At 40.2% G+C, this 26,043-nt stretch overlaps 2 protein-coding genes and 1 long non-coding RNA gene across 6 annotated transcripts in view; 2 read left to right on the top strand and 1 right to left on the bottom strand.

Annotated features, from left to right (window-relative positions):
• Positions 1-3,309, top strand: part of SMIM14 (small integral membrane protein 14) — a 38,463-nt gene extending 35,154 nt beyond the window's left edge. For all 3 annotated transcript variants that reach the window (XM_038134246.1, XM_038134248.1, XM_038134247.1), the window contains exon 5: positions 179-3,309. In XM_038134246.1, coding sequence (XP_037990174.1) covers positions 179-211 — 33 coding nt within the window. In that variant the 3' untranslated portion in view covers positions 212-3,309. The remainder of the gene's footprint in view (positions 1-178) is intronic.
• Positions 870-9,477, bottom strand: LOC119700029. Its single transcript, XR_005256637.1, has 2 exons — positions 9,276-9,477; positions 870-5,823 (listed from the first exon to the last, which is right to left on the bottom strand). It is a non-coding gene; the product is annotated as an uncharacterized LOC119700029 (long non-coding RNA).
• A 129-nt stretch (positions 9,478-9,606) lies between these two features.
• On the top strand, positions 9,607-24,385 carry UGDH (UDP-glucose 6-dehydrogenase). Of its 2 annotated transcripts, none has more exons than XM_038134242.1 (12): positions 9,607-9,838; positions 10,444-10,607; positions 12,866-12,967; positions 14,329-14,529; positions 14,612-14,809; positions 15,288-15,435; positions 16,759-16,853; positions 18,116-18,246; positions 18,935-19,068; positions 20,160-20,251; positions 20,341-20,451; positions 23,123-24,385. In XM_038134242.1, the coding sequence occupies exons 2-12, from the start codon at positions 10,446-10,448 to the stop codon at positions 23,231-23,233; spliced, it is 1,485 nt and encodes a 494-aa protein (XP_037990170.1). In that variant the 5' UTR covers positions 9,607-9,838; positions 10,444-10,445; the 3' UTR covers positions 23,234-24,385. The 2 variants fall into 2 exon arrangements, with proteins under 2 accessions (XP_037990170.1, XP_037990169.1); XM_038134241.1 differs by having other exon boundaries at positions 9,707-9,838; positions 10,439-10,607.
• Positions 24,386-26,043: the final 1,658 nt, after the last annotated feature.

Raw genomic sequence — 26,043 nt, 5'->3', positions numbered from 1 at the left:
AGTATAGTTTTTTTGATGCTCCTTTTCTCTAATTATTTTAAGAGATATTGAAAAACCGTGAAAGAAAACACAATGTAACACTTCTGAGTTCTTCTATTGCTATGTCCTCCTATGTGAAACACTGTGTCTAATTCTCTACCTGCTTTTTTTTTTCCTTTTCCTCCTTTCTTCTCCCAAGGGACAAGAACCACCAGCCCCACCAGTGGACTAGAGCATTCAGTATTGGAAAAGCTCAGCAGCTAAAACCTTGCACGACCAAATGAACGAAGTGACCAGATTACTCCTAACCCCCACTCAATACGGTTTTCTTGTCTCATTTATGTAGAGCAGAGTTATCACTCAGCAGTAATCTTCATGAACTGCTTTTAGCAACTTCAATTTTAAGTTAATTTTTTGCTTTTTATGTTACTACAATTCCTATAAGATTGTAATTTGAATAATGGTAAGGCATTGCAGGGGTTTTTTGGTTGTTACTGTTATTGTGGACATTCCACTTAATCTCTTTCTGTTACAGTGATCCTAATTTCTTTGATGTGATTTCTGATATGCATTGAAAGAAAAAGAAAATCCCAGTCCACCTATAAGAATGGAAGGTTACTGACCTTTCTTCAGATTAATTCATATTTCTTCTTTAGTATGCTTTTGAGAGTTATATTATGGTTGGAAGTACTTAGTTCTCTGCTGAAAAATAGAAATTGTTTTATATTTGCCCTGGTTTCAGAGCAGCTTTTATTCTGGTCTTTGGACCACTAACACAGTTTTCAGGGTTGCTGGCAAAAGCATGGATCATCCACTAGAATTATACCGTGTGTGTGCATGCACACGTAAGTGAACGTGACCATTGCCACTGTCAAAGCTTTGATCTATATATTGGGAACTTTACACAAAAGATTATACCACCAAAAAAAAAAAATCAGGCATTTTCATTAATAAATTGTATGTCTTATTCAATATGTTGTGAAAAAACATACTCGAAACCAAGGTGTGTTTACTTACAGACTTTATCAAAAGAGAAATTTAGTAAGAAGAACTTGGTAGAATTTTCTGTCCTGGCATAATCTTTTCATAATTGGTACCTTAACAAAATTTTAGCCATGATGTAATAGATATTGGACAGGATGAAATCCTACCAAGAAGTTACCACAGTTACCAACTTTTGGTATACAACATGTACTGGATTATTCAGGTTTTTTCACCTGTATGTTATCAGCAATTCTTAACATTTCATCCTTATCTACTAGTTGTAATTGTAGAATAACAAACTGGCAGGTGACTACATATGGCATGTCTCTTCCCTCTAATAAATGTGTGTATGTGTGGTATGTTTAAGTGTGTGTATGTGTGGCTGTGCACGCACCTGTGCACATCTCCCATTATGGCAAATGGGAATGACTTTTTTATGTACATTAATTTAAGAACATTTTAAAGATGTACAGAAAAGCAACACTGTATATTTTTCTTGTTCAATTTGAAAAAGTGATCAGAATAATGTAAAGAACATTTTTATGTTACCAACATGGAACTTCTTTCCTTAAAGGTCAGTAGAACAGACATATGGGAATTCTAAGCCTTACTCTACAAACCTTTATTTCATGAGGACTTTAGTTATGGAGCTGAAGGAATTAACTGTTAAATTTCAAAAAGGTTTGTATTAAGGGGCTCTAACAAAAATCTCACAACAGATCCCATCGTTGACAGATGCAGGGTTTTGCTCTTCAGGGGAAAGGGTGAGCTGAGCCTCCTTGTAAAAGTACAGTGCAGACCTGAAGGAGGGCTTCTGTAATTTGATGTAATTGACCTTTGAATTTCTATGGAATACTGTGCTCCCAAGCATAGGAGCTTATTTTAAAAAAGAAAAAAGAAGAAGATTGGGCCAGGTGCTCTCAGTGACATCAGTGCAGTGCCATGTAAAGCAATGAAACTGCAGGAGAGAGGCTGAGAGAATTTGTCCCATTATGTCTAATAATGTAGAGGCCACAAACACTGTGTAAAGATGTCACTGGGACAAGCACTCTGCCAGTGCTTACTTTTTGCTTTCCATGTACATTTATGTTTGGGATGCTGTTCAGAACAAGTAATACAGCATGATTTTGTTGAACCCACAAGGAAATGTATATAATCTCCCATACTGACCTTTTTTCTCCAAGGATTTTTGGCCAGAATTCTTCACTATTGGAGGCATAAAACAAGCTTCCAATTGATTAAAAAGCCAACTGAAACAGGCTTCTATTCAGAGCACTACTCCTTATGCTACTGGGAGTTGGTGAGATTTACAGGAGATACTCCTCACTTGTGAGGATCAGTCTCACTTAAATGTCTGTTTATGTATTTATAAAACTTACCACGTGCACCCAGCTCTAAGAGTCTTGGCAAATGAACTTTTTGTTCAGAGGAATGTTGTGGTTTACCTTTAAATTAAATGTCTTTGCTTAAAATTCCTCTAATTGTCCCAGTGATTTTATACATGTATGCTTTTCTCATGTAAATTGCTATTTTAAATTTTCTATGTAAAAGAAAAAAAGCATTGGAAATATTTTATTGTAAAATGTTTTACTAAAGAGCCAGGCCACTATCCCACATCAAAACGCCTTTTAAATTCAGATACTGTCTCCAAGATATAAAATTCAGATCAGCACTCTTAATTAAAATAAAAGTAAGTAACCATAGGACTGTATTTTGCCACTCTTATTTGTGTTAAATAGTGCCTTACTCATCAAGTAGTTGCACTGAAGTTTGTGCAACTACTCTGAGATAATGTACTAGTAGCAGCTTTAGTAAGGGTGGCAGAAATCTGGCCTTCAGTGATGTAATTTGTGATTAAATAATTGTATCATGGTTACAGATGTTTATGGTAAATCTTGGGAAGAGATTAGTGGTATGCAAAGCTCCAGGGTATGATCAGTTCTGTAATGATGGTTTTAAGCTTGGTTAGTCAGAGGTGCAAGTTGTAGCTACTTGGAAAATATGGAAGGAAATTTACAATTATACCTTAACTTTGTTAAAACAATAGTATTTTTAGAGTCTGCTTAACACAATTACTATACTCTGAAATGAGAAATCATATGTATTCATGCACTGTCTGCAGATCACTTAGCCTTGTAATATTAATGATTGAAAAAGGAAGAGTGAAGATGTCATGTACTTAATATAAATCGGTGGTTTAAAATATCTGAATTATGCCAAACAAAAAATCATCTGTGCCATTTGCAGTTTCCTAGTAGTCTTTTACTGAGTACTTGGATTGGGATAAAGGGCTTGTACTATGCACTTTTTATTGACTTAACACAATAAATAGCAATCATTAGTAAACTTTTGTCTTTGTCTTGTAGTTTTTATACAAGATACAGGGCTGCACCAACCTATCAATTTCTAAGGTAATTTGAAATCATCTAAAAATAAGAATCAGTAAAAATAGTGTGTCACCTGTGTAACTTTTAAAACGTAAATTCTAACTTTTCTAATGGCTACTTGTCTACTGTACGTATCTCAAGCAAGTCAGACCAAATAAAAAGCACTTTCCAAGGTTTAAGATACTTTGATGACCAACATGGATACCTCTGCCTTTTGCCCTTTGAAGTACTTATGCAACCTAGAAAGTTAGAAATAATACAGGAAGAAAAGTAATGACTAATATGCTGATTGTGGGGTTTTTTTTTTAGATCAAATCCTACTACTTTGGGATTGCAATATATTTTCCAGCTCTAGATCTTGGCAGGGTTGGACCCAGAGCTGCTTTGAGGAAGGAAGATGCTGCAGTGGCTCCAAGGCAGTGCGTAGGAGCAGTAGAGACCTGCTGCTTCCTCACTGTTCCCATGAAGTGCAGCACTCTTCTCTGGAAGCAGAGCACAAAATTCTGAGCACTGCCTCAACAACAACTCAGATACCCCATTAAGGATTCCTGTGTTAATCTGAGGAAGAAAGGGAGAACCAGGGAAGCATTAGGGTTTAAAATAATGTATAGCTATCCAGAGATAGTGGCAATAAGTACCAGAGAAACAAAATCAGAATAATATAACAAGTAACAAATGTTTTAGGATTTGAGTTGATCTAAACAGTACAAGACATTATTCAGATATCAATAATGTCTGCTCATCAAAATTTACCCTTTTACTCAAACATGATATTATAAATAACCCCTGAAACTAAAGCTCAACTTCTAAGTACACTTGTTAAAATGTTTGCCAAGGATGCAGATGCCGATTGAGAAAAGTGATGCAGAAAGAAAATTGCCACAAATCTAAATTCACATTGTTGAATAGATCTGTACAAGGCCTAGCTGTTCAAGATCGCCAGTAATTTGAAATTACTCTGCCCCAAAGCCTGGAAAAAAAGTACCGTATTTAGGATGTTTGGGAAAAATACATCAAATCATTGCAGCAAAATATCCCATTAAGTGAATTCCTTGCAAAAATGGACTACTTACATCCTTTTCTCCTCCTCTTTATTTCTCCAGTACCAGCCAATGGCCTACAGTGCCATTCACTGCAAAGACCTGCACCTTGGGGTGGGGGAAGAAGCAGAATATTCCATGCTGAGCCACATCCTCACTTGTAAAACAACACAACTCTTACCAACTTCCGGGCCACATCAGCTGAAGATTTTTCTTTTCATGTAAGAAAAGTAACTAAACACATGTGTCAAAATTGCCAACTCCCACAGCAGACACTTTGCAGTTAAATATAACAGCTAGAAGAATCTGGCTTCCTTTTCAACATCTGCAGGTCAGAGCACTGGCCAGAGGAGCCGTCTGAAACAAATGTGCTTCAATATTTGGCAATATATATTAATTCACCCTTGTGTACACAGCATTTTAAAGGTTTCACTCTTCTTGCCTTCATGGAAAGTGTTACTGTAAAATACTTACTGAAAATAAAGCAGTAATTTATAATCAAAGATCACATGTAACAAGGTTTAAGCAAACAGTCCTTTGCATTTATAGGTTTTGTTGTTACATCTTCCAAGCTATAAATAATGAAACAGAGGAATAATTTTTGTGACTGTGTCGTTTTCAGACTTATAACTGGTTTAAAATTAATTTCGTCTGTTGCAAAAACTGTTCTTAAAATCTAGAGATGAGAAAATATGTTTCCTTTAGCAGACCAGTGAAAAACCCCACTGCTGTACAACATTCTGAAGGTCACAACCATTGGTTCAATATAAAAAGCAAATCTTAAAAAAGGTGTTTAGGGCAGAACTTGAAATGATAAATGATTAGCAAGAAAACAACCCAAAGAAGCCTCCACAGGACTGGCACTACACCAAACACCACAGGTAATGCATCAAAATCTGCTTTCTTGTGATGATGAGTAAAAATTTGGTTTCTTCAACTCTCTTAGTGATTTCATGCAGTCTTGTTTGAAATAGAAAATCCAAATAATCATTCTCCGCTTCATCAAATATTAGCTTGCAATTTGAATCACAAATGCATCTTGTCTCTGACACTCCCTCCTGCTGTATTGTGTTGGCCTTCAGTATGTAAGGGGAAGAGATTAAACCAAATTAGCTTTTCACTATACTGTGAGGGTAGATCAGATCTTCACCTGATTTTATGCAAACAACTGTTATGGCAATGGGACAGCTCAGCTGAGTAAAACCCTTGAAAGGAGAGCTGCTACAGGACGATTTCTCTCCAAGGGGGCAGTGATGAAAAGCAGTGCCTTACCTGGCTGTTCTTTCTTCCATTGCAGTAGTTTCAGCATTTAATGTTTCCTTAGTGTTCTGTTAGCCTGGAATGGCTCTCCTGGTGGGAGCTGCAGTGTTCCCGTGTTCAGAAAAGCAATGCTGCTGCCCACAGCACTGCTTCTGGAGGAGCAGCTTTGATGTCTGGCATGAAGTGTATGGTTTCCAGAAAAACATCAGAAGAGAATGAAAAAAAAGAGGCACTTACAAAACAACAGATAGGCCATCAAACGTAATCATGCCTGAAAGGAAGTGTGAATAATTTCTCTATATACTGAGAGCTTTAAATAACATAATGAGAGGAAGGTCATGTGCTGGGAAACAAAACGTTGTGCAGTTACTTAAAGAATGGGGTTTGACAGGATATTTTAATCAGAGTTCTCAGAGTGCCCTTCCTCTAGCTTTCAAAAGTTTTAATTCTCCATGGCTTGGGGGTTTTATTTACATGGCAATATTGTACATGAGACCTGATGAGGTTATTGTCCAGATGTTCCATGCCATATGCAAACAGGCATGTTGAACCTGACCAGAAATTCACTGCATTTTGTAACAAATTCTACCAATAATTGCAGTTTGAGAGGCTGGTTGTCACCAGCAAAGAAAATACTGTATTAGATTAATCATAAGATGTTTAGCCAAGCTGTCAGCAGTCTGTTGTTCAGCAATGTCATAGTTCTGGTGTATCAGAGAGGTGGAGATGAGGAGAGGGCGTAAGCAGGGATATGCTAGGCACAAAATGTCTCTTGTGGCAAGACAATGTTGGCTCTGAGCACATGTAGAGCTCAGGTTCTTGTCTGCCTGTGTTCAAAAACGGCGTATGGCTGCTTTATGCAGCTGTTGGAGCCTGTTCAACACGCATGCCCAGTCCCACACGTCCTGAATAATCTCTTTAGCTGCATCTCCTTCCTTCCTCTTCACATTGTAAAATACAAGGCATGGATTCAAATACTGATCCAACTGGTCTTCAGGGCACTTTTGTGCCTTGGCCTGGGACTGTTGCCGAGTACCTCGGATTTCCCGGTTACAGGTGCGGTTGCCTCCCAGTCGTGCTTTATCAAAAGTTAAAGAAAGGCTTGACAGACAATGGTGGTTGTTGAATCTGTGTCAGATGTTAGTGTCAGAAACTGATTACACAAACTCAGCTGCCTTTAGTTAATGATCAGCCAAATCTGGTTGGCAATCAGTCTGACATTAAACAATAACCAGACAGGATTCAAATCTTTAATATCCAAGGTTCAGCGCTGGCTTTTCCTCCCACCTCCAACATCAGGATGCCAGCCAGGAGATTATGCAATCATGAACTCGCTTGCTCTTTGTCTTCCCTTTCCTTCTCCTCATCCCCCAAATCCTTCAAAAATCATGATTTCTCCCTTGCATAACAGAACAGCTTGTACATGGGAGGTGAAAATGGCCCCTCCACCCACCTTTGGCATTCAGATCACTCTTCCCTCCGTGTTTTCTAGAAAGGCAGAGGTGTGGCCTCAAACCTGCTCCCCAGTATGCTGGAAGAGGGGTTCACCTGACCCAGTCAATTGCCAAAGCTAACGAAAAACATACACCTGAAATCCCATTTCTCCTGTTACTTAGTTTACTTATCCTGCACTGCAAAAGCATTCACAGTCTACACCGAGCCTTCAAAAACTCAGAGCAGAATTCACAACTTTTATTTTAAAAAATGGCCAACAGTGGACCAGCCTCATCTACTTTGCAGCAGCCTTACATAACCTTTCTTGCCTGGTATGCTGTTGCAAAAAATTCTACATTCTGGTAAATGATGGATCTGCCTCAATGGAAAAACCAAGAAGATCCCATCCAATAACTCAGAATTTTTTCTGTAAGAAGAGGGGAGGCCCAAATCTCACACCATTTATTTGCAATGCCTTTGAGCCCTGCATTTTTTAATCTGCCCGCAGTGCCCTCACCACCAGAGTGCAGTCTATAGGGAAACAAAAGCAGCCCTCTTCAGCCTTTCACAGAATCATTTAGGCTGGGAAAGCCCTTCAAGATCATGCAGCCCAACCTTTCAAGTTAATTTGTGCTGTTAGCAAGAGGGAATGCGAGATCAAGGTCCCAGGCAGGGGTGTGACTGTCTATTAGTGAAGGTCCTTTACTTCTAGAAAAGGGACTGGGGTCCACTGCCTGTTCCAAGGGCTCTTGAGACATTTGAAACAGCTCTCAAATAACAGACAACAACCCAGACCTTTCTCCTCCCAGGAAAGGGCCATGATGACCAGATACAAAAAATATCCCTTTTGAAGCTCCTTGGCAGGTAGCATAGATGGAGGTGGAGTGTTAGACCCACATGTTTCTTTACAATCCTCAGGACACAGCACTCTCCTGAGGTAAGTATGCCTGAACCTCCCCAGCTGAGGAAGGCTCCGAAGCTCTTGCCCGCTTTTTAGCAAACTCAATAATTGGGAGGTATTAGCTGACTCTAGTGAGCTACTAACTACCCACACATACACCAGCAGGCTGAGGGAAGTCCTTCTCACACACACCTGCCTTGTACCCTATGTGTTTCTAATAAATCCACTCCTTGTGTGCCAGGCACGCACAAAGCACACGTACCAAAGCCCTCAGCAGACCACTCAAATGACCTGACGTGGTTTTGGTTGGGGCTGGTACAGAGCGACCAGATAACATTCTTGCAGTACAAATGAGTGCATTAATGGCTATTCTGAGACCTAAGGAGATAGATGGGGGTTTGAAGATGATGGTATAGGTAAGACTGACTTCTGAGTCACTCACTGAGCTTCTATTTGCTTTGCTTAGGTTTCCCTGGGGGAAAAAAAAAACCAACAAAAACCTAGATGTGTTTAAAACTGAGACATCTGTGCCAGTAAGCAATGGGAAAAGGTATGACTTGTTTTTACTTCAGAATAAACACGGTGAACCCTGTGCCTTCGCCAGGCGGTTCATTGACTAACCACGCTGAATCTGCCAGGATCCTGCACAAACCTCAGTAGGCTCTTTGAGTAGAAACACACATATTTTACAGGCATTTCTAAAGGACCTGTGATTACAGTATGTACTCACTCAAATAGGTAGAGATTCTTCTAGGGAAAGACCAGATCCTCCAAAGTAGTAACAGGATAAGATATAAAACAGAAATAATGACTCAACTTTTAAAAATATATTTTAAGAGCTATGGATGAAAATGCTACATAAGAACAAGGCAATTCTTCAGTCGCTTTGATAAGAACACGCAAGTATTATCCACCTAGACTGGCAACAGAACATAGAAATTGTAATCTGTTTAAAGTGCAATCTAAGTCAAAATGCAGATGGAACAAAATCCCACACCCATCTTCTAGGAGACACAGTGTAAATGAGCTTAAATGTACTGGAGAAAAAAGATAGCAGATTTCTCACAATCTTTCTGCTCCCAAAGTCACACGTAGTATACTAATACCATACCATGTTTATATAAAAGGCAAGAGCAGTATCTGAGAACTTTAATACTGCTAGGCAAGAGGTCCCTGGGCAGTGCTCAGGTCACAAGAGTCCGATCTCGTTTTATTTCCTTCTTCTGGGCAACGTTCACCACTGGACTTTAAAAGTTTAAACTTTAAACACTGAACTTTACTGTAACCTACCCATGTTTCCCGTCACTTCTCTTTGTTGAGACGGTGCTACGGTGCAGGAGAATGAACACCGCCTTCTTTACTTCACAGTAACCATAGCTGAAGGACAAAAAATTATTCAATCACCACAATTAAGTTCACTTACAAAAATACCCTGAGGCACAAGACAGGGGCAGTTCAGCGGCCCGGCCCCGCAGCTCCCAGCCGTGCCCGGGGCCCCTGCGGCCCCTCAGCCGCCCGCGCGCGGCGGGGCCGGGCCTGCCCGAGCCTTCCCGCGGCCATTCGCCGGCACGGCGGCGGGCGGGGAGCGCGGGCGGGCGGGCCGGCGCCGTTCTCCGCCCCCGGGGGAAGGAGGAGGAGGCGGGACGGCCCCGCTCGGCGTCCTCGCCATGAAGCGGCAGCCTCGGGCCCGCCGCAGCCCTTTAAATTGCGGCCGCCGCCGCTGCCGCTCCCTTCGCAGCAGAGCGCCGCGTTGAGCTCGGCGCGCATCCTCTCCGAGCATCCCCGCCGCCCATCCCCGCAGCGCTCCCGCTCGATCCGCGGCGCCGGGGCCGGACCGCGCCTGCCTGCCCGCGGTAAGTGTCCGTGCTGCGGCGCCGGCCGCCAGTCCCCCCGCTGCCGCCCCGGGGGGCCCTTCCCGCTCCGGAGCGCGGCCGGGGCGCCGCTCCCTTCCCGCCGCGCTCCCGGGATGGAGCCCGCGGCGTCGGCCCGGCCCGGGGGGAGCGCGGCCGGCTCGGCCCGCACCCTTCTTCGGGGAGGTGGCGGGAGCTGCGGCCTCCCTTTCCTGGCCGAGGGGCTGCAGGGGCAGGGCGCGGCCGGGGCCGCAGCCTGGGGCCGCGCCGGTGCCCGGCGGGCGCTGCTCGTGCCCGGCGCTGCCGTGGCATCCGCGAGTCCTCGGCCGAGGGCGGTGACCGCGGTGTCGTGACTCAAAGCGACCGCAGAAACGCTTCTTTGGTGCTGTGTGTATGCTGGCGCTCCGGAGAGGGGCAGGCTCCGAAGCCTTCCTGGGTTGGAGAGAGTAGCAGCTCATTTCAAGAGATCAGCCGTAAGAAAACGCTCCTGTGGGCCGCAGCATAATAAAATCTAAAAACCTGACACTCTTTGTTTTCCTTGAATTGTTGGGCGGTATTTTAATTTGTAACGCCTGATTTTCTGTTTCCCTCTTCTCTTACTAGAGCAGTCATGTTTGAGATTAAGAAGATTTGCTGCATCGGTGCTGGTTATGTTGGTGGGCCAACCTGTAGTGTTATTGCACAAATGTGCCCCAGTATCAAAGTTACTGTTGTGGATGTCAATGAGGCCAGAATCAATGCCTGGAATTCAGACACACTCCCAATCTACGAGGTAAACATCACTCTTGTCTCTTATTCCAGCCAGTGTTGCCTTTGCTTGTCTCCCACTACACGGCATTTCCTCTAGCCCATTTCTGAAGCTTGTCAAGCTTAGCATGTCAGTGATGTCCTTCAAAAAGAGTTTTCTGGAACACCTGCTTGTCCCTACTGCTCATTAAACCAGGTATCTGAAATAGCTTAATGCAGCTGATGCTGATGTGTATTAATGATTATATGAAGGGCCTAATAAGGAAAAAGTAATTCTATATATAGTGCATTGTGCTAAATCATGCTGACTTTCTTTTGGGACCTGGTTGAGCAAGAGGACTATGTTATGATCCAAGTACAGCTACTATCTGCTGGGTTGTAGCACAGTATAACTGTGTTAATACTGAGCTGTAAGCTTTATTTGCATTCTAAATACTGCCAAAATCCAATCTGTGCTGCCCAACTTTAACTATGTGGAAAGATTTGGACAGTCATGTTTCTGATTCAGTTGTACCATGAATCTTCAATCTGGCCTACGAAGACTAGGACAAATAAATGTACCACACTGTCACTCCTTCATTACAAAATTACTTACATTTGAAAATATGTAAAGCATTTTTCTATTTTGCTTCTCTTAATGTTTGTTTTTTTCCGCTCTTTTTCATCATAAAAGAATAGGTCTATTTTTCTTTCCCTCGTTATTTCATGAAATACAGTTTTTTATAGATCTGAGTTCCTTAATAGGAGTGAAAATTTATCTTCACTCATGTCCCAAAGACAAGGCATCTGACTGGTACTAACAATTGCTCTTTTGCTGTGAGAAGTCTTCTTCCATCTTAAAACCAGAGCTCTGCTGTGACTAAGTCAAGTTGAATAGACCTTCTTTGTCCTATAAATTCAAAGGAAACAGTATATTATGTTCAGATTAGTAGGTGAGACATGAATATAGTTTTTGAAAGCAAATACTTTGTTTTCTCTTAACACTTAGACTGAATGGGCTAAAGTAGAGCTCGCCTTGGCATGTTTTTTTTTAAAAAACCCAAGCTTGTAACATCTGTTTCCTGGAATGGTGTCCTTCGCTTACAAAGAATGTACAAAAACTGCCAAGAGTTAGTTCAGACAGTTGTAAAATTGAGTCATTGCACAGTGAGGTTTTTGTGGGTTTTTTGGGTTGGATAGTTTCTTTTCAGTGTCAGAAATTGTCTAGTGGACTGCCTTTCTATTTACATCCCATTGTAAGGACCGTAGTTGGAATATTTGGTGGATTGTAGGATGTTATTTTGCCTGTTCTGACCTTTGTTTTTCTTCTAAGTGGGTGGTATTTGATATAAAATGAGACAGTAAAAATGTCTTGCATAAGAAGGCTTCTGCTTGCTTTCTTCTCTTCTCAAATCCAGTGAACCTTTGCCTTTCTGGCATTTACTTAAGTATCTAATTCGAGTTGGAGATATGATTGCCATGAAAAGGTGCATGACTGACTATTCAAACAAAATATCTTGGTTAAAATTTTTTTAAGACCATTCTTAAAAATCCATACAGAGGATTGCTCATTTATAGGTGACCTCCTACCTCTCTTGTCTGAGTGGAAGTGTTAAAGGAGGGGAAGGTGTTACAGCACTGTGTGTGTCTCTGGAAAGAATTTCATCACATTATGGCTGTTGTGATTCTCCCTCACTACAGGAGTGGTGCCAGGATAAGTTCAATCTGGCCCAAAGAGGGGTGGTTGCTAAAAGGAGTGGTCTTGATTTCCTGTGTGTCTCTGCTGCCTATCTTTCACTGGATCTGGGCTTGCTAACTTGGTGGAAGACTTTGTGGGGTGTTTTTTTGTGCTGAAGCAGTTTTAGATCTGATACTGAGGGGATCATGGACAGAGGGAAAAGGACACTTGGGACCACCTCTTTTGTTTGCTGTCTAGGGAATATTGTAAGACTTCATTTTGAATCTACTTAACATCACTACAGGTATTTCTGAAATTGCTTCTCATGGTAGTAGAACTGAGTGTGGGAATAACTGAAAGCTAAAATTTGGCTGTGCAAATAAGCAATTCAGTGTGGCTGAAAGTTTCAGGACAGCATTGTGAGTCTTTTGAATAAGAAAGAGTTTAACTTTTTTTGCTGTGTTTTTCTTCAGAAGTTTTATGTCTGTCAGGCTGAAAACATGCTGCACTGACAGGGGAAAAAAAGAAAATCTTTCTGTATCTGAAATTATATTCTGTTTGGGCATAGAGTTAGCTGATCTTCTAACTGCATTAATCTTACTGGGTTTTTTCTGCTTCTTTTTCAGCCAGGATTACAAGAAGTAGTAGAATCCTGTCGAGGAAAAAACCTCTTCTTTTCTACCAGTATTGATGATGCCATTAGAGAAGCTGATCTTGTATTTATTTCTGTAAGTTTAAGAGAAGGTGGTTGTGTTTATCTTTTTTTTTCTGTTTTTTTTTCTTTCTTATCAAATCATTATGTTGCTTTTCTTTTAGGAAATTGCCTGTGTTTTGTCATGTAGATTTAGTTAGCAATATCATGTCATTGTGTCACAGATTTCTCCTTGTCTTTCTGTGGGAAAGAAAAGGGGTTAAGTAACTAGGTCAGCTTTTTATTTGTTTTTCTTATAGCCAGTAGCACCTTTAACAAATGAACAGGTTCTAAGTCAAAATGGTAATGTTGATATTTAATTTGGTTAGGTGTAAGGAGTCAGAGCAGAATGTAGTGCAGCTCTGTCATTGAAGTGTACTGGTGAAACCTGTGGGACCTTGGTAATAATGCTAAAATTCCTAGACAGTTAAGCAAAATTGCATGCTGGTTATTCACTTACTAAGATGACCTATTTCTAGAATCTTTTCAAAATAGTGCATTAATGGAAGCAGGGATGGCTTTAATGTTTCAAAGCTATTGACACCACTAGAACGAGGATTTAGTCAAAGATTAGCCTTTTGTAATCTGGAGTTTGTTACTAATGCAGAATCCAAAAGAACTGATTGCTATTTGCCTTGGTAGACCACAGCTTTAAGAAAAAGTTGTTTTTTCTTGAGGTCTTCTCTTTGTTAGGGCACTGTAGTTTGGAGCTCCCTTTCTGACAGTATTTTCCTTCATGCAATAAGTCTCAAATGAATGCTGTGTGGTTGGACGACAGCCACTAATACAGCCCATATATTGCCACCTGTCCTTGGTTCAAAACAAGCTGTTGTATTTTACATGTTGTTGCCATTTCTTCTTTCCATTTGTAATGAAAAGGACCCTCTGTCTTAATCTAAACTACGTGTTTTCCCTCATGTTGCCTTTTCTGTGTACATCAGTGTATTAATTGTCATCAGTCCTATGCTTAGGTTTCATTGCAAAGTGAGTTTAAGCTGTAGTTGCCTCACTGGCCACAAGATTCTTATGTGAGTCTTTGCACTCCTCTTGTAGGATAAGTAACAAAAAAGTGGCTGGCCATAATCATGAAGAAATTACTGGTGTTTCCAGAATAAGGATTGTTTCACCAAAGCCTGCAGAACTGCTATGAATTGCTCTTGTTTAAATCCTATTTAAATAGAGACCAGTGCGCTTTCTGTAGGAAACAAAATGAGTAATTTTGAGACAGCTAATACCTCTTCATCTGATGTGGTAACCAGCATAATTCTGTGGTGGAAGCATTTTCTTTTCTCTGAGGAAGAGAATGTCCATCAGTCTTAACAATTTCACCTTGCCTCTTAACACAAGAGGTACTGACCTGTACCTGCATTTCTTCCCCTTTCACGTATTTGTAATTAGGTTAATACACCAACAAAGACCTATGGAATGGGAAAAGGCCGAGCAGCTGATCTGAAATACATTGAAGCATGTGCTAGGAGAATTGTACAGAATTCAAATGGCTATAAAATTGTCACTGAGAAAAGCACAGTTCCAGTGCGTGCTGCAGAGAGCATTCGTCGAATATTTGATGCTAATACTAAGCCTAACTTGGATTTGCAGGTAAACATAATCTTTGAGTTGTTTATTTAAGGCCTGGCTGTTGCTTTTGGCTTTTACTTTTCTTTTTCTCCTGTGTGTGTAGGTGCTGTCTAACCCAGAGTTCCTTGCTGAAGGAACAGCCATCAAGGACCTGAAGAACCCGGACCGAGTGCTCATCGGTGGAGATGACTCTCCAGAGGGACAGAAAGCTGTCCGTGCTCTGTGTGCTGTTTATGAGCACTGGGTGCCCAAAGAAAAAATCCTCACAACCAATACCTGGTCATCAGAGCTTTCTAAACTGGTTAGTGTTGCTCCCTGCTGTGGTCTGCAATGAGCAAGGGCTGCGAGACAAAGCTGAGAAGCAGAGTTTTGTTGACACTGAGTGACGCAGCTAGGAAAGACAAGTGAGGTTGGGAGGACCCAATGCATATGTCAAAGGGTATTGATCTTTTCAGGTCAGCTTACCTAGTTAATAGATGATTCTGACTTTCTGCAAAGTCTTTCCTCACTTTCATTGCTGTTAGTTATTAGTAAGAGCGAGCCTCCAGTGCTGCAGAAACTGATTACCATAATAAAATGGTTGAGACTCTGCAAGTTAGGCATTATCTTGTTTTGCTTCAATCCCATAAACTGGCATCTGTATATTAAACTAGTTAGGTTACCCTTTTGTATGTCAATGGAGTTGCATAAATACTAAAGTAATCCTTTCAGACCCTTTGGTCTGTGGGCATCTTGGTTTCTGGAAAAATGAAGTTCTTTACTATACTTTTTATTTGCAGGCAGCTAACGCTTTCCTTGCCCAAAGAATTAGCAGCATTAACTCAATCAGTGCACTGTGTGAAGCTACAGGAGCAGATGTTGAGGAAGTAGCAAGAGCTATTGGAACAGACCAAAGAATTGGAAATAAATTTCTCAAAGCCAGTGTTGGTAAGTGAAGAATTCTTCCTTTCTTTTCCCCACCTGGGTTTCTGTATAGTAGTGCAATGTAATATTTTATGTGTGTGTGTGTATATATATATATGTATATAATAGTAGTGTTCTGAAATAAGTACTCTGATTCTCTAACATTTTCTACAGCATTAGACATGCTTGATGTATGAAAATATTACTGTCGAATACTAGTATAAATCAATTTTTCTGGTAAAATATGTAGAACTGAGGTTGCTCCAGACCCAGCAACCTGAAACTGGTGAGTTCAGAGGGCATGGTTTACCCTGCCTGTGACACTGGAAAGAAAAGCTGTGACTTAATTTTTCTGAAGCATCACTACCAACAGTGCTCTCCAAGATGTCTTCCCAATTGCAACTGCTGCAGTTTTGTTTGGGAGCTGCTGCCAGTGGCCTGAGGGAGAAGAGAATGCCTCTAGCTCAGAATGTGTGATGACAGCTTCTAATTTGTAGGATGAATTCATAGGATCATAAGGTTGGAAAAGGCCTCCAAGATTGGGTCCAACCTTTGACCAATCACCACCTTGTCAACTAGGCCATGGCACTAAATGCCATATACAGTCATTTCTGGATTAGATTTATGAGAGAGTAAAATGTGATGAAGTGGTGATTGGTGCATCAAACTTTCAAATTCAGAATAAGACTAAAATCTCTCTGTATGGTTTCATGCTAGAAAGTGGGACTTTAAAATAACCTTATTATATATAACCTATCCTAGAGTCGATACAAGAGTGAAAATAGATGCATTACCAAAAATTGCTACTAGGTTGTTATAATTTCTTCTACAGTGTCTTGTTTCTGGGACTCTGCTTGCTGAGCAAAATTCTAGGTTCAAGGATCCCTCTGTCTCAGTTCTCCCTTGGTCAGCTTTGGTGATCTTTCATTCTTGGCAATGATTAGCTATCCATTTTGGTGGTGCAAGAAGAAGGAACCTAATCCTGACATGCTTGTTTTGAGGAATACTAGTCTGAATCTTGACGTGGGGGGGAGAACAGGTGCAGGAGCTTGTCTACCTACTTTTAATAATAGCCCATAGTTGCTTTTTCTCATACATATTCAGGTTTCTATGTTAAAACTTGCATTGATTTCAGTGGAACCTGAAGCATAATTAAGCCTTCTGTAGCTGAATAAGTAGGTCCAGGAGTTGGATTTTAAGAGATTAAGGTTTTTCATTTGCTAGCAGTGAAATACTGGGAAAAATTGCAATCTGACTATTTCAGTTATTGCCAAAAACTACTTGGTTCCACAGATTGGCCAGGATCAGTACCTTAGTCGCCTGTAAAATGACTGTTTCCTCTTTCAGGGTTTGGAGGTAGCTGTTTTCAGAAGGATGTCTTGAATTTGGTGTACCTCTGTGAGGCACTGAACTTACCTGAGGTAGCTCGCTACTGGCAACAGGTACAAGTTCTTCACCAGTTTTTTCAGCGGGTGGTGTTTCTTCAGCACTTAGCTTTTCAGGCATTGAGCTTTTAAGCATTGTCCACACAAACTTTGTTTCAGCTCCAAGGTGCAGATACCTTAGTGCTGGTCACCTTTACATTTCAGGGCCCTCAGCCTAACGCTGACATTTGATACTTGTGAGTGCTTAGTCTAGCAGCAGTAGAAGATGTGAAGTACAAGCATGTGTCTCCTGTCTTTCTTTTGCAGTTGGGTATCAGCCCACTTTCAATTCATAATCTTTTCCTCAGGGTCTACTTCTACAGCTCTGAAAGAACTCAGTAGATCTTGCTGTTTTTAAAAATCAACATGGTTGCTGTTCCTTCGTTTAATGTTAGGAATGCTTGGGAATATATGGCTGCTCTCAGGCCTGGCTCCAATGCAGCAATGATACCCAGTCTGTACTAGCAAGCATTTCCCTATTAACCAGTGAAAGTATCTCACCTTTCTCCCTAGTCCTGACTGAGAAGCTTTGAGATATGTGGTGTGGTCAAACAATCCCTTTGGTTTATTGTCCTGATTTGTCTCTGGTGGTCAAGTATAAGGCTGTGTAGCAGATGTCCCCAGATTACCAAGTGCATGATTTTCCTACCTTATTAGCAGCTTTGGTTTTTTTTTGGTCTTCATTTTGGTTAGCCTGTTTTCCCTTCACTCTCCATCCCAGGAACTATTGGAGCACTTGCACGTAGTAACAAAATAACAGAAGTGAGGCATTTAAGTGTGGTTGAATTACACAGGTTTTGTGTATTGGCATCTGTTAGTGTGCATTAAAAAGGCTAAAAATATTCTCACAGTTGTTACACATGGCATGTAAAAAAGTGTAGGTCTGGCAATGGCATGTACATGGCATGTAAAAAAGTTAGGGTACTAGCAAGTACCCTAACACTGAAACTGTGTTCTAGGCAGAGACCTAGAAAACAGTAAGTTTTAATTTTTTGAAAAAAGCAATCTGAAAAAAAATTGTAGCCTTTAAACTTGATAATGCATGTTAAGATGTATATATGTACATCACTGTTCACTCATTAAATAGGATTTATCTCAGAAATAAATAAATTAACTAAATTTATCTTCGGATTGCTTATGACACGGAGTAAAAATGCTTAGCCTTCTCTTTTAAGCCTCTATGAAATTTATGTGTGGGTAGTTCAGCTTGATTGTTAATAGAATCTGTTTATAGTTCAAAATGGCTCCCCTCTGTACCATCATGGCTTCTATAATTTCAGGTAATAGACATGAATGATTACCAGAGAAGAAGATTTGCTTCCCGCATTATTGACAGCTTGTTTAATACTGTCACTGACAAGAAGATTGCTATTTTAGGGTTTGCTTTCAAGAAGGATACTGGGGACACAAGGTAAGCTCGGTTCACCAGCATGGATTCGCTACAGCTGTCACCAGCCCCCCAGCTAATGCCCTCCACTGAAATGATTTAATGGCTGGATATGGGACCCTTTTGTTTCCTGTGACTGCATTGGTTTTTAACAAGGATTAGTCTTTCTTAAATGGATGAGAACTGATTCTTGACCTCTACAACAGACCTGAATCATGCCGAAGTTGCAGATAATTCTAGTCCTTATTAACTTGCACAAGCAAAGATAAATTTTGACAGACTCCTTCCGTTCTCCACAGAAAAGAATGCAAACACTTTTGCAGCTGGTTCTAAGTTGCTTTGTAAAAATAATGTTTCATCTTGATTTCCTGAAGTGGTTAATTATGTTCTCCTGTAAAGGTCAAACTTGATACAACTCTTCAACTGCAGTTTGTGGAGAAAGCTTATAAACTCTAAGCCTTTATAATTTTGGTCACTAGGAGTCATCAGACTCATTATCTTTCTTGGACAATTCAGCAAAAGAGATACAAACCTTTTATATATTCTCCTCCTTGGTGTCCCTCAGGATTAAAGGTTTCCTGCTGGCATGATTGCCATTAAGATATTTAATGTAAAAATTATATAAAAACTCTGGCATTGCATATCATGATAGTAGAGAGCTTTCATTACTTGGAACACGCCAGCTGGTTCTTTAACTGATTTTCTTCCCTAGAGAGTCATCCAGTATCTACATTAGCAAGTATTTAATGGATGAAGGAGCAAAGCTGCATATCTATGACCCTAAAGTACCTAAGGAACAAATCATCTTTGATCTCTCACATCTGGGTGTCTCAGAAGATAACCAAGGTAAGAATTCTCATATTAAGTTTATTCCCCTTTTCCCACCCTATTCTCAATATACACGGGTCTGTTTAAATATTATAAATTAATTTTCAGCATGACATAATTGTGCTGTTGGTTGCACTTTCTAAAAGATTGTTATAGCTCAAAAGATTATTCTCATTCTTCTTCCTTTCCCTGTAGCTTTTGTAGATAAATACTAATTCTCAACTACTGTATGTTTTTCTTCCAATAAACACTCATTTGAATAGATGCCTAGAATTTTATCTCTGAATAATTAAAAGGAAGAGAAAGAAGAAATTCCAGGACAGACTAGTTCTGGCAGTTCTTTTGTGCCCCAAGTTCTACCTTAGCTCTTTCTCACATGTCTAATATAGAAATAAAGAAGTGATTCCTGAATGTACTGCAGAGCATTCTTCCTTCCCTCATATCACTTCCAAATTACTTTGTTCCCTTTCACTCAAAAAACCTTTAAAATAATCAATAATATGATTACAGAGGTAAAGGGTATTTGGGACTTCTGTTTTTTTACTGGGGAGAGGGGGAATGGAGCTGATAGATGGGGAGAATAGTTGAGGCTTCTAGGGGTGAAGAGAATGGAGCAAATAGAGCTGTGATGAAGAATGAAGGATGTACATTATTAGACATGCCCTTGAATTTAGAGGGGAAGGGGAGGCTTTCCTCTAGGCAGCTGCTCAGGCAGCCCCTGGGGAGCCACGTGTGTCTCTTTAGTGTGAACTGAGTGTAAAATAGAAACTGATGTGCTGCTGTTGTACAGACAGTGACCTTTGTGAGAGCTAGCATTTGAGCACTCCATAGTACCTTCAAATTCTAGAGATTTGCTTGACTGTTTACATGAAATTTCAATGCTTGACTTGAAACATTTAAGTGCTCTGACTGCTCAGATGCCAGGTACGACCTGCTTTCATTTAAATAAGTAAAAGCAAAATATTAAGTATCTTGGTAGAAAATATCTCTAGGTGAGTGACTTGGAACCACTTGTTTGTGTAGGGCTAGGAAGGAGACTCATTTGCCAGAAACGTGGCAGATTGATGCTCAAGACATGCAGAATTGAAAGTATTTTCCTTCTGTTACAGTGTCTCGCTTGGTCACTATCAGTAAAGATCCCTATGAAGCCTGTGATGGAGCTCATGCCCTTGTAATTTGCACTGAGTGGGACATGTTTAAGGTAAATGCTGTCTTTAATTTAAACTAAAGAAAAATAGAGAGAGTGTTATGCTACTTATTTATTCTATCTGCTTTAATTACTCTTTACAGGAGTTGGATTATGAACGTATTCATAAGAAAATGCTCAAGCCTGCATTTATCTTTGATGGTAGGAGAGTTCTAGATGATCTTCACAATGAGCTACAAGTCATTGGCTTCCAGGTAATCATCTGGGTGATGTTTCTTATGTTGCTTTCTTTCTGCTGTCTTCCCTATTGCTCTCCTGCTTCAGTGACTGAGTAGCAAGGGGGGAAAAAACCCTCTAGAGGTGAGAATTTAAATATAAATCTGTCTGTTCTGAAGTGTTCTTTAGGGCTGTCTTCCTCCACTATGTTACTACTTTCACAGACTGATGTGCTTTTAAAGTTGAGGCTGTGCCATCAACATTCCACAGTGTAAGCCTGCCTTGGAATCATTCAGGTTGGAAAAGACATCTGAGGTCATGGAGTGTAACCATACATCTAACATCTGAATGCTGCCCTGCCCTTCTTTGCAGCAGGGAAATAATGGACAGTTAGGAGATAAATGTGAAAAACTGCTAAATCTCATTCCTAAATTTATTCTGGTATGATATTTGACTCCAAAACCAGCCCCTGCACTGTTTCTTCCAAATCTGCAGTCTTTGCAGAAGGGCTGAATTTGTATGTTACAATTGCTCCATAGCCCCTACTTGGAGTCTTATTTTAATATCACCAAAAAAGGGGGCTTTTGAAATTGACAGTAACAGGATAGCAAAACAGACTTCCTGCAGAAGTAAAGGTAAGCTGTAAGTACAATTTTTGCTCCTCACAAAAGACACAAGCAGGTTTACTGGAGACATGAGACTTCAGCACTGAGCAAGGTGTAATGCAGGTAATAAATGTTTATCAGCCAGTGAGATCTTCACTTGGACAAACTATTAAGGGAAATTTTGGACTCTTCTCCCTGAGGTCTGTGAAACAAAGCTGGCTGATATTGGAGGCGAAAACAGTGAATGCAAAGATGTATCTGAAGATAGTCAGTGAAAGGCTCAAGAATTACATGAGAGGCTGGAGGACATGACTGATTAGTCCTTTTAGTCCTTTGTGTTTGATTAAGATCAGCCAGAAGATCCAAACAATGGTGTTTGTCTATACCACAGAGAGGACCCAGAAGCTTAACTTTTTAGCTAAGTGTTTTGCTAAGCTAATAGCAAATTCAAGATCAAATTCTAATCTGTGTGATATTTCTCCTAGGAATTTATCTTCTGAAGTCCTTTGTGGCTTAAAGACTTTATAGATCAGAGACTGTACTTTTGTGTTTCTTCTGTGAAATTCTAGTTGAATTTTTAACTAATTTGGGAGTTTCCTATCCAGAATGCAATTAGGCATCCAGGTTTATTATCCAGATTTTTCCTCCAGAATATCATTGCAAAGGCATTTAACCATTGACCTATATTTTCTGCATAAAATAATAAAAAGGATTTTGTCTTAAACAGACAATCCCAAAATTTAAGTTTTTAGGGCCCTCATCTTTTAACTTCCCTTGTTAAAAGCTGTTGCATTAGACAGCCTGATGCTAATAGCAATTCCGTTGTATGCAATCCAAAACTATGAATTTGAGTAGTTTTAAATTTTTTTTTCTCAAACTAGTGTTTCAATAACTTTAAACACACCTACCATTTCAATTACAACCTGTTTGCACAGTTAAAGCTTAATCCAGGAACTATGAATGGGAAGCTCTGTGTTTCTAGGCAGAGTAATTTCTTTCTGATTTGAGAAAAAAAGCCTGCTTAGGTGTCAAGCAGGGAAAGCAGAGTAAGCCTTGATTGAAGGGGCTGGAAGCACTTTCAGCATAGATGGAATTTCACTAATACTGAAATCACCAAATCCCAGAATAATCTGATGGAAGCATCTCAGCCAGACAGCATAAGAACAAAATCTGCAGGCCAGATCAGATGCAAGTTTCAGTCACTTTTCATTCCCTGTACTCCTGATAATGGCTATAGGATTTCTCTCTGGTTATTTTTTCCATGTTTAAGGTACAGGTATGTGCATTGTTTGTGAACCAGCTTGTATAAATCCATTTTACCAGGCAGTTGAAGCTGTTAAAGGCAAATATGGTACATACAGCTCTCTTGACTGTTCAAACAATGCTCTTCAGCGTTAACTCAGATGTCTGCCCAGAATATATTCATCAGAATTTTGTTAAAATAGAATAATTGAAGTATTTTGTCTTTTGGAGCTTTGCATTTGACCTGCATTACTTAAGAGGAAAGCTACAGTTCTGCTTATTTACTGAGCGTCTGAACTGTCTTACCTAGTTGATGTTTGTCTTCTACAAGCTCTGTCCTTAGTGATTCACATTAGTCTGACCTAGAAATTAGAGGAATCTGCCATACCTGGCTTTTGTTGGCTGTGTAACAGGCTTGCACTTGTGTTGGCTGCCTTTAGCCTTTCAGAGTTGTGTTGCTTCAAAAACAGCCTCCTGCATTATGGAGGGAAAAAGCTTTTTCTGTGCTAATCTGCTATAAATTTTTAGGAAAAGGAGTCTGAGGCCCTATTTTATGAATATCCAGAAACATTTTATGGTGTTTGTATTTGTAGTCCTGTGGAAGGTGAGGCAGATGAATGTTCGGATTGTCAAGATGCAGCTCTAAGTAGACAAAGCAGGCACCTGCAAAAGCCTGGTTGGTTGTTTTTGTTTATTAACAAGCTCTTAGCAACTCCAGTCGCAGAAACTGGCCTTGGGCACACTGTGCTCTGTGGCTTGTTTTATTCTAATGCTCATAAAATTTGTTCTTTGTAGATTCTTCATATGTTGACATGATTGTTAGCTTGCCACATTGATTTGTTACATATGTTTTCTTTTTCAGATTGAAACAATTGGGAAGAAGGTGTCAGCCAAAAGAATTCCTTTTGCTTCTTCTTGTGAAATTCCTAAATTCAGCCTGCAGGATCCACCTGTCAAAAAGCCTAGAGTATAATGTGTAATAGATACCGAAGGAATTTTGTTGATCTTCCTAGTGATAATACTGTAAGCCTATGCTTTTTTTAAGGAAATATATTTTTCATAAACTAAACCAGTTTTACACTAGAAATGGTAGCTGGTACATGTGAATTCAGTCTATTTTCAAATCTCTATTTTTATAGCAATTTTTTTGGTTACTGAAGATGGTACAAACCTGTTTTTAATAATGAATCATCTTTTCACTTAAAAAGTTACCTTCAACCTGCAGATTTCTGCTTCCAGAAATGTTCCTAAACAGCACTTTAAATATTTCAAATGATATGAAAAAAAAAGAAATAGAATATCTTTTTACCTTAGTCCAGTTATAGACTGTAATCAGTCTGTATAAACTGTGATCTATGGACTGGAACTTTTGGTCTCACCAATTGTTTTTTCTTTTGGGGTGATTCTCTGCCTGGTTAAATACATGCTCTAACTGGCATTGAAGCCAGAAGATCATTTCTAAGTGAATTGGTAGGGTTTAGGTCCAGCCCTAAGGTAGAACTGACTTCAAAAATAATGCCCCCGTCCTGGTTGGGATCCATTGACACTGGTGCAGTCTGAACTGCATCTTTTGGGAGACCACATAGTTCTGCAGGCATCAGTTGTGTAATTAGTGCCAGTGGACAGCAGTTACAGACTGATCCCCTGGCAGATCTTCAGTTTGCATTCTTAGGTTGTCCTGCCTACATTCCATGTGCAGCCACTTTTTTTTTTATTTAATCAGATTCCTGGGGCAAGTATTCCCTAAGTTACAGCGACACAACCTGTCTTCAGCAGAGGAGCATTCTGCTTGTTTGAACATTGAATTTATGGAGAATTACCTTAATTTAATATCACATAGAAAACAAATACTGGTTTTAATGTTACCTGATAGTTACCTTTTTTTCTTCATGACATACCCCATCTGAAAGCAGTCTTTTTAATGAATCTGCAAAAAATTATTCTCTGCTGTGAAGAAATCATTAAAAATAAATTCAGCCCCATAAATCATCTTCCTACCTCATTTGACTAGCAGGAATGAATACTTCCAATGTTCTCTAGGTATTTTTGCCTTTACTGTTACTTTGTTTCTACTTGTTTTTATTATTCTCAATTGGCCAGTGCTATTAAAATCCTTGAGATGACAGTGTTTGTCAGTGTTTGGCTTGTTGCATGGGGTTCTGAAATGGAGGGGAAGATAAAGATGAACATGAACAGGTTTCAGACTAGATGGTATAGACATCTTAGTTGAATAATAGAGTGTTGGGATAGTAGAGAATTATCCTGCAACTGGTCAAATGATACCTTCTGAATTATTTGACTGGCGTGCCTTCAAACGTGGTGTATCAATAGTTAAACAGGAGGTGAGATCAGAGGCTTGGTAATGAGTGCTATTACTGCAAGTGCTTACCCAGAAATGGATAGATTACAGAAATGTACATACAGTTTAAGCTTTAGGACAGTTGCTTAAGATTTAGGTAACTTGTATAACAATTTGGATAAACAATACAAGACACTGTTATCTCACTGAAGTAGCTGTGTCCTTGAACCAGATGCTTCGAGGTTCTGCATGTTAATGGCTTCCACATAGGGACTTACTCTGCAGCAATCATCTGGCACTTTGGGCAAATATGCCTGAGGCTTTTTGTCCTGTAAGATTTTTCACACCTCAAAAGCCACTCAAAGTGAGTGGGAATTATGGGGGCTTAAAATCAAACTCTCATCTTTCATCATGCCATTTCCTCCTTCCTATTGACTAGTGCTCTTTCATGTAACAGCCCTGGATGCAGCGAGGGTTGCAGTGCAGCCCTTGTGAGCATTGTGATCCAGGAGGCAGACCCATCCTGGTTTTCCAGGTGTCCTCTTGGCTTCCTCTGGCCCTATAGCACCCACGAGGGCAGGCTGGTCACTGCTCCTTTGGGATTAAGAAGAGGGTGCTGACAAGTTGTACTCCAAGGATCTCTTATCCTTGACTGTTCAGGTTAGCACAGCACTGCTTCAGGGCCCATCTTAACCAGGAGGGTGAGTAGGGGGTGTCAGAAAATCAGGATGCCTTTCTGAAACTCACACATACCTGCAATAGTAGTGCCCCTGTATGGGACCTGTCTTCATCAGTTTGAAGCAGATGATGAGCTGTTACTCTTGTGTGAAGAATTGCTCCTTTTAGGAATATGGAAGTGTTCCTGAGATTCCAGTGGCTTTTCACAAGCCATCCCAAAGAGATGGAAAAAGTAAGTCTTGTTACCCCTCTTGCTACCCTGATTTTCCTGCAGAATTAGTCAAACCTTGAATTGCGATTTGTGGGTTAGTCATAAAAATACTAAAGAATGGCCAAGTTCATTACAGTGGGATCAGTCTCACTTCCCTCTCTTAGCAAAGGGGGAGCAGCAGATCCTTTCTCAAGAGCAGTAAGAGGTAAAACTAGTACTGGAATTTCCCTTGCTTTCTTAAAGTCAACTTAGTTTCTTGGTGGCTGCATTCTTCTAGTAGGAGGACTGGGAATGGGGGTTGAATCCAGTGGGGCATTCCTTCAGGATACAGCAATACATACCTTGCAGATGTGCCAGAGAACCTTACCACAGGCCAAAAGGAAGAGCTTCAGAAGCTTGTGCAGCACCTTGAATGATAAACAATCGTTGAAACAATAAACAGAGTACAGTTATCAGGGAAATAAGAACTGGAGATGACCTGAGTTCCTGTTATGAAAGCTTGAGTAGTGCACATAAGAGATGGGGTTTAATGCTATTGAATCTTTGTGTATGGATGTTCCAGCATGTCATTGTGGATGAGAATTGTCTGACGTGG

This window comes from Motacilla alba, chromosome 4, assembly GCF_015832195.1.
Source record: "Motacilla alba alba isolate MOTALB_02 chromosome 4, Motacilla_alba_V1.0_pri, whole genome shotgun sequence".
Classification (NCBI taxonomy): domain Eukaryota; kingdom Metazoa; phylum Chordata; class Aves; order Passeriformes; family Motacillidae; genus Motacilla; species Motacilla alba.
This window is presented reverse-complemented; position numbering and strand designations above follow the sequence as displayed.

Excerpts from the sequence above, each read along its gene's own strand:
- UGDH (XM_038134242.1), top strand. The coding sequence starts at position 10,446 with ATGTTTGAGATTAAGAAGATTTGCTGCATCGGTGCTGGTTATGTTGGT. Across the intron at positions 14,530-14,611 it reads AGCCTAACTTGGATTTGCAG|GTGCTGTCTAACCCAGAGTT; the intron begins GTAAACATAATC and ends CTGTGTGTGTAG. Across the intron at positions 19,069-20,159 it reads TGTCTCAGAAGATAACCAAG|TGTCTCGCTTGGTCACTATC; the intron begins GTAAGAATTCTC and ends CTTCTGTTACAG.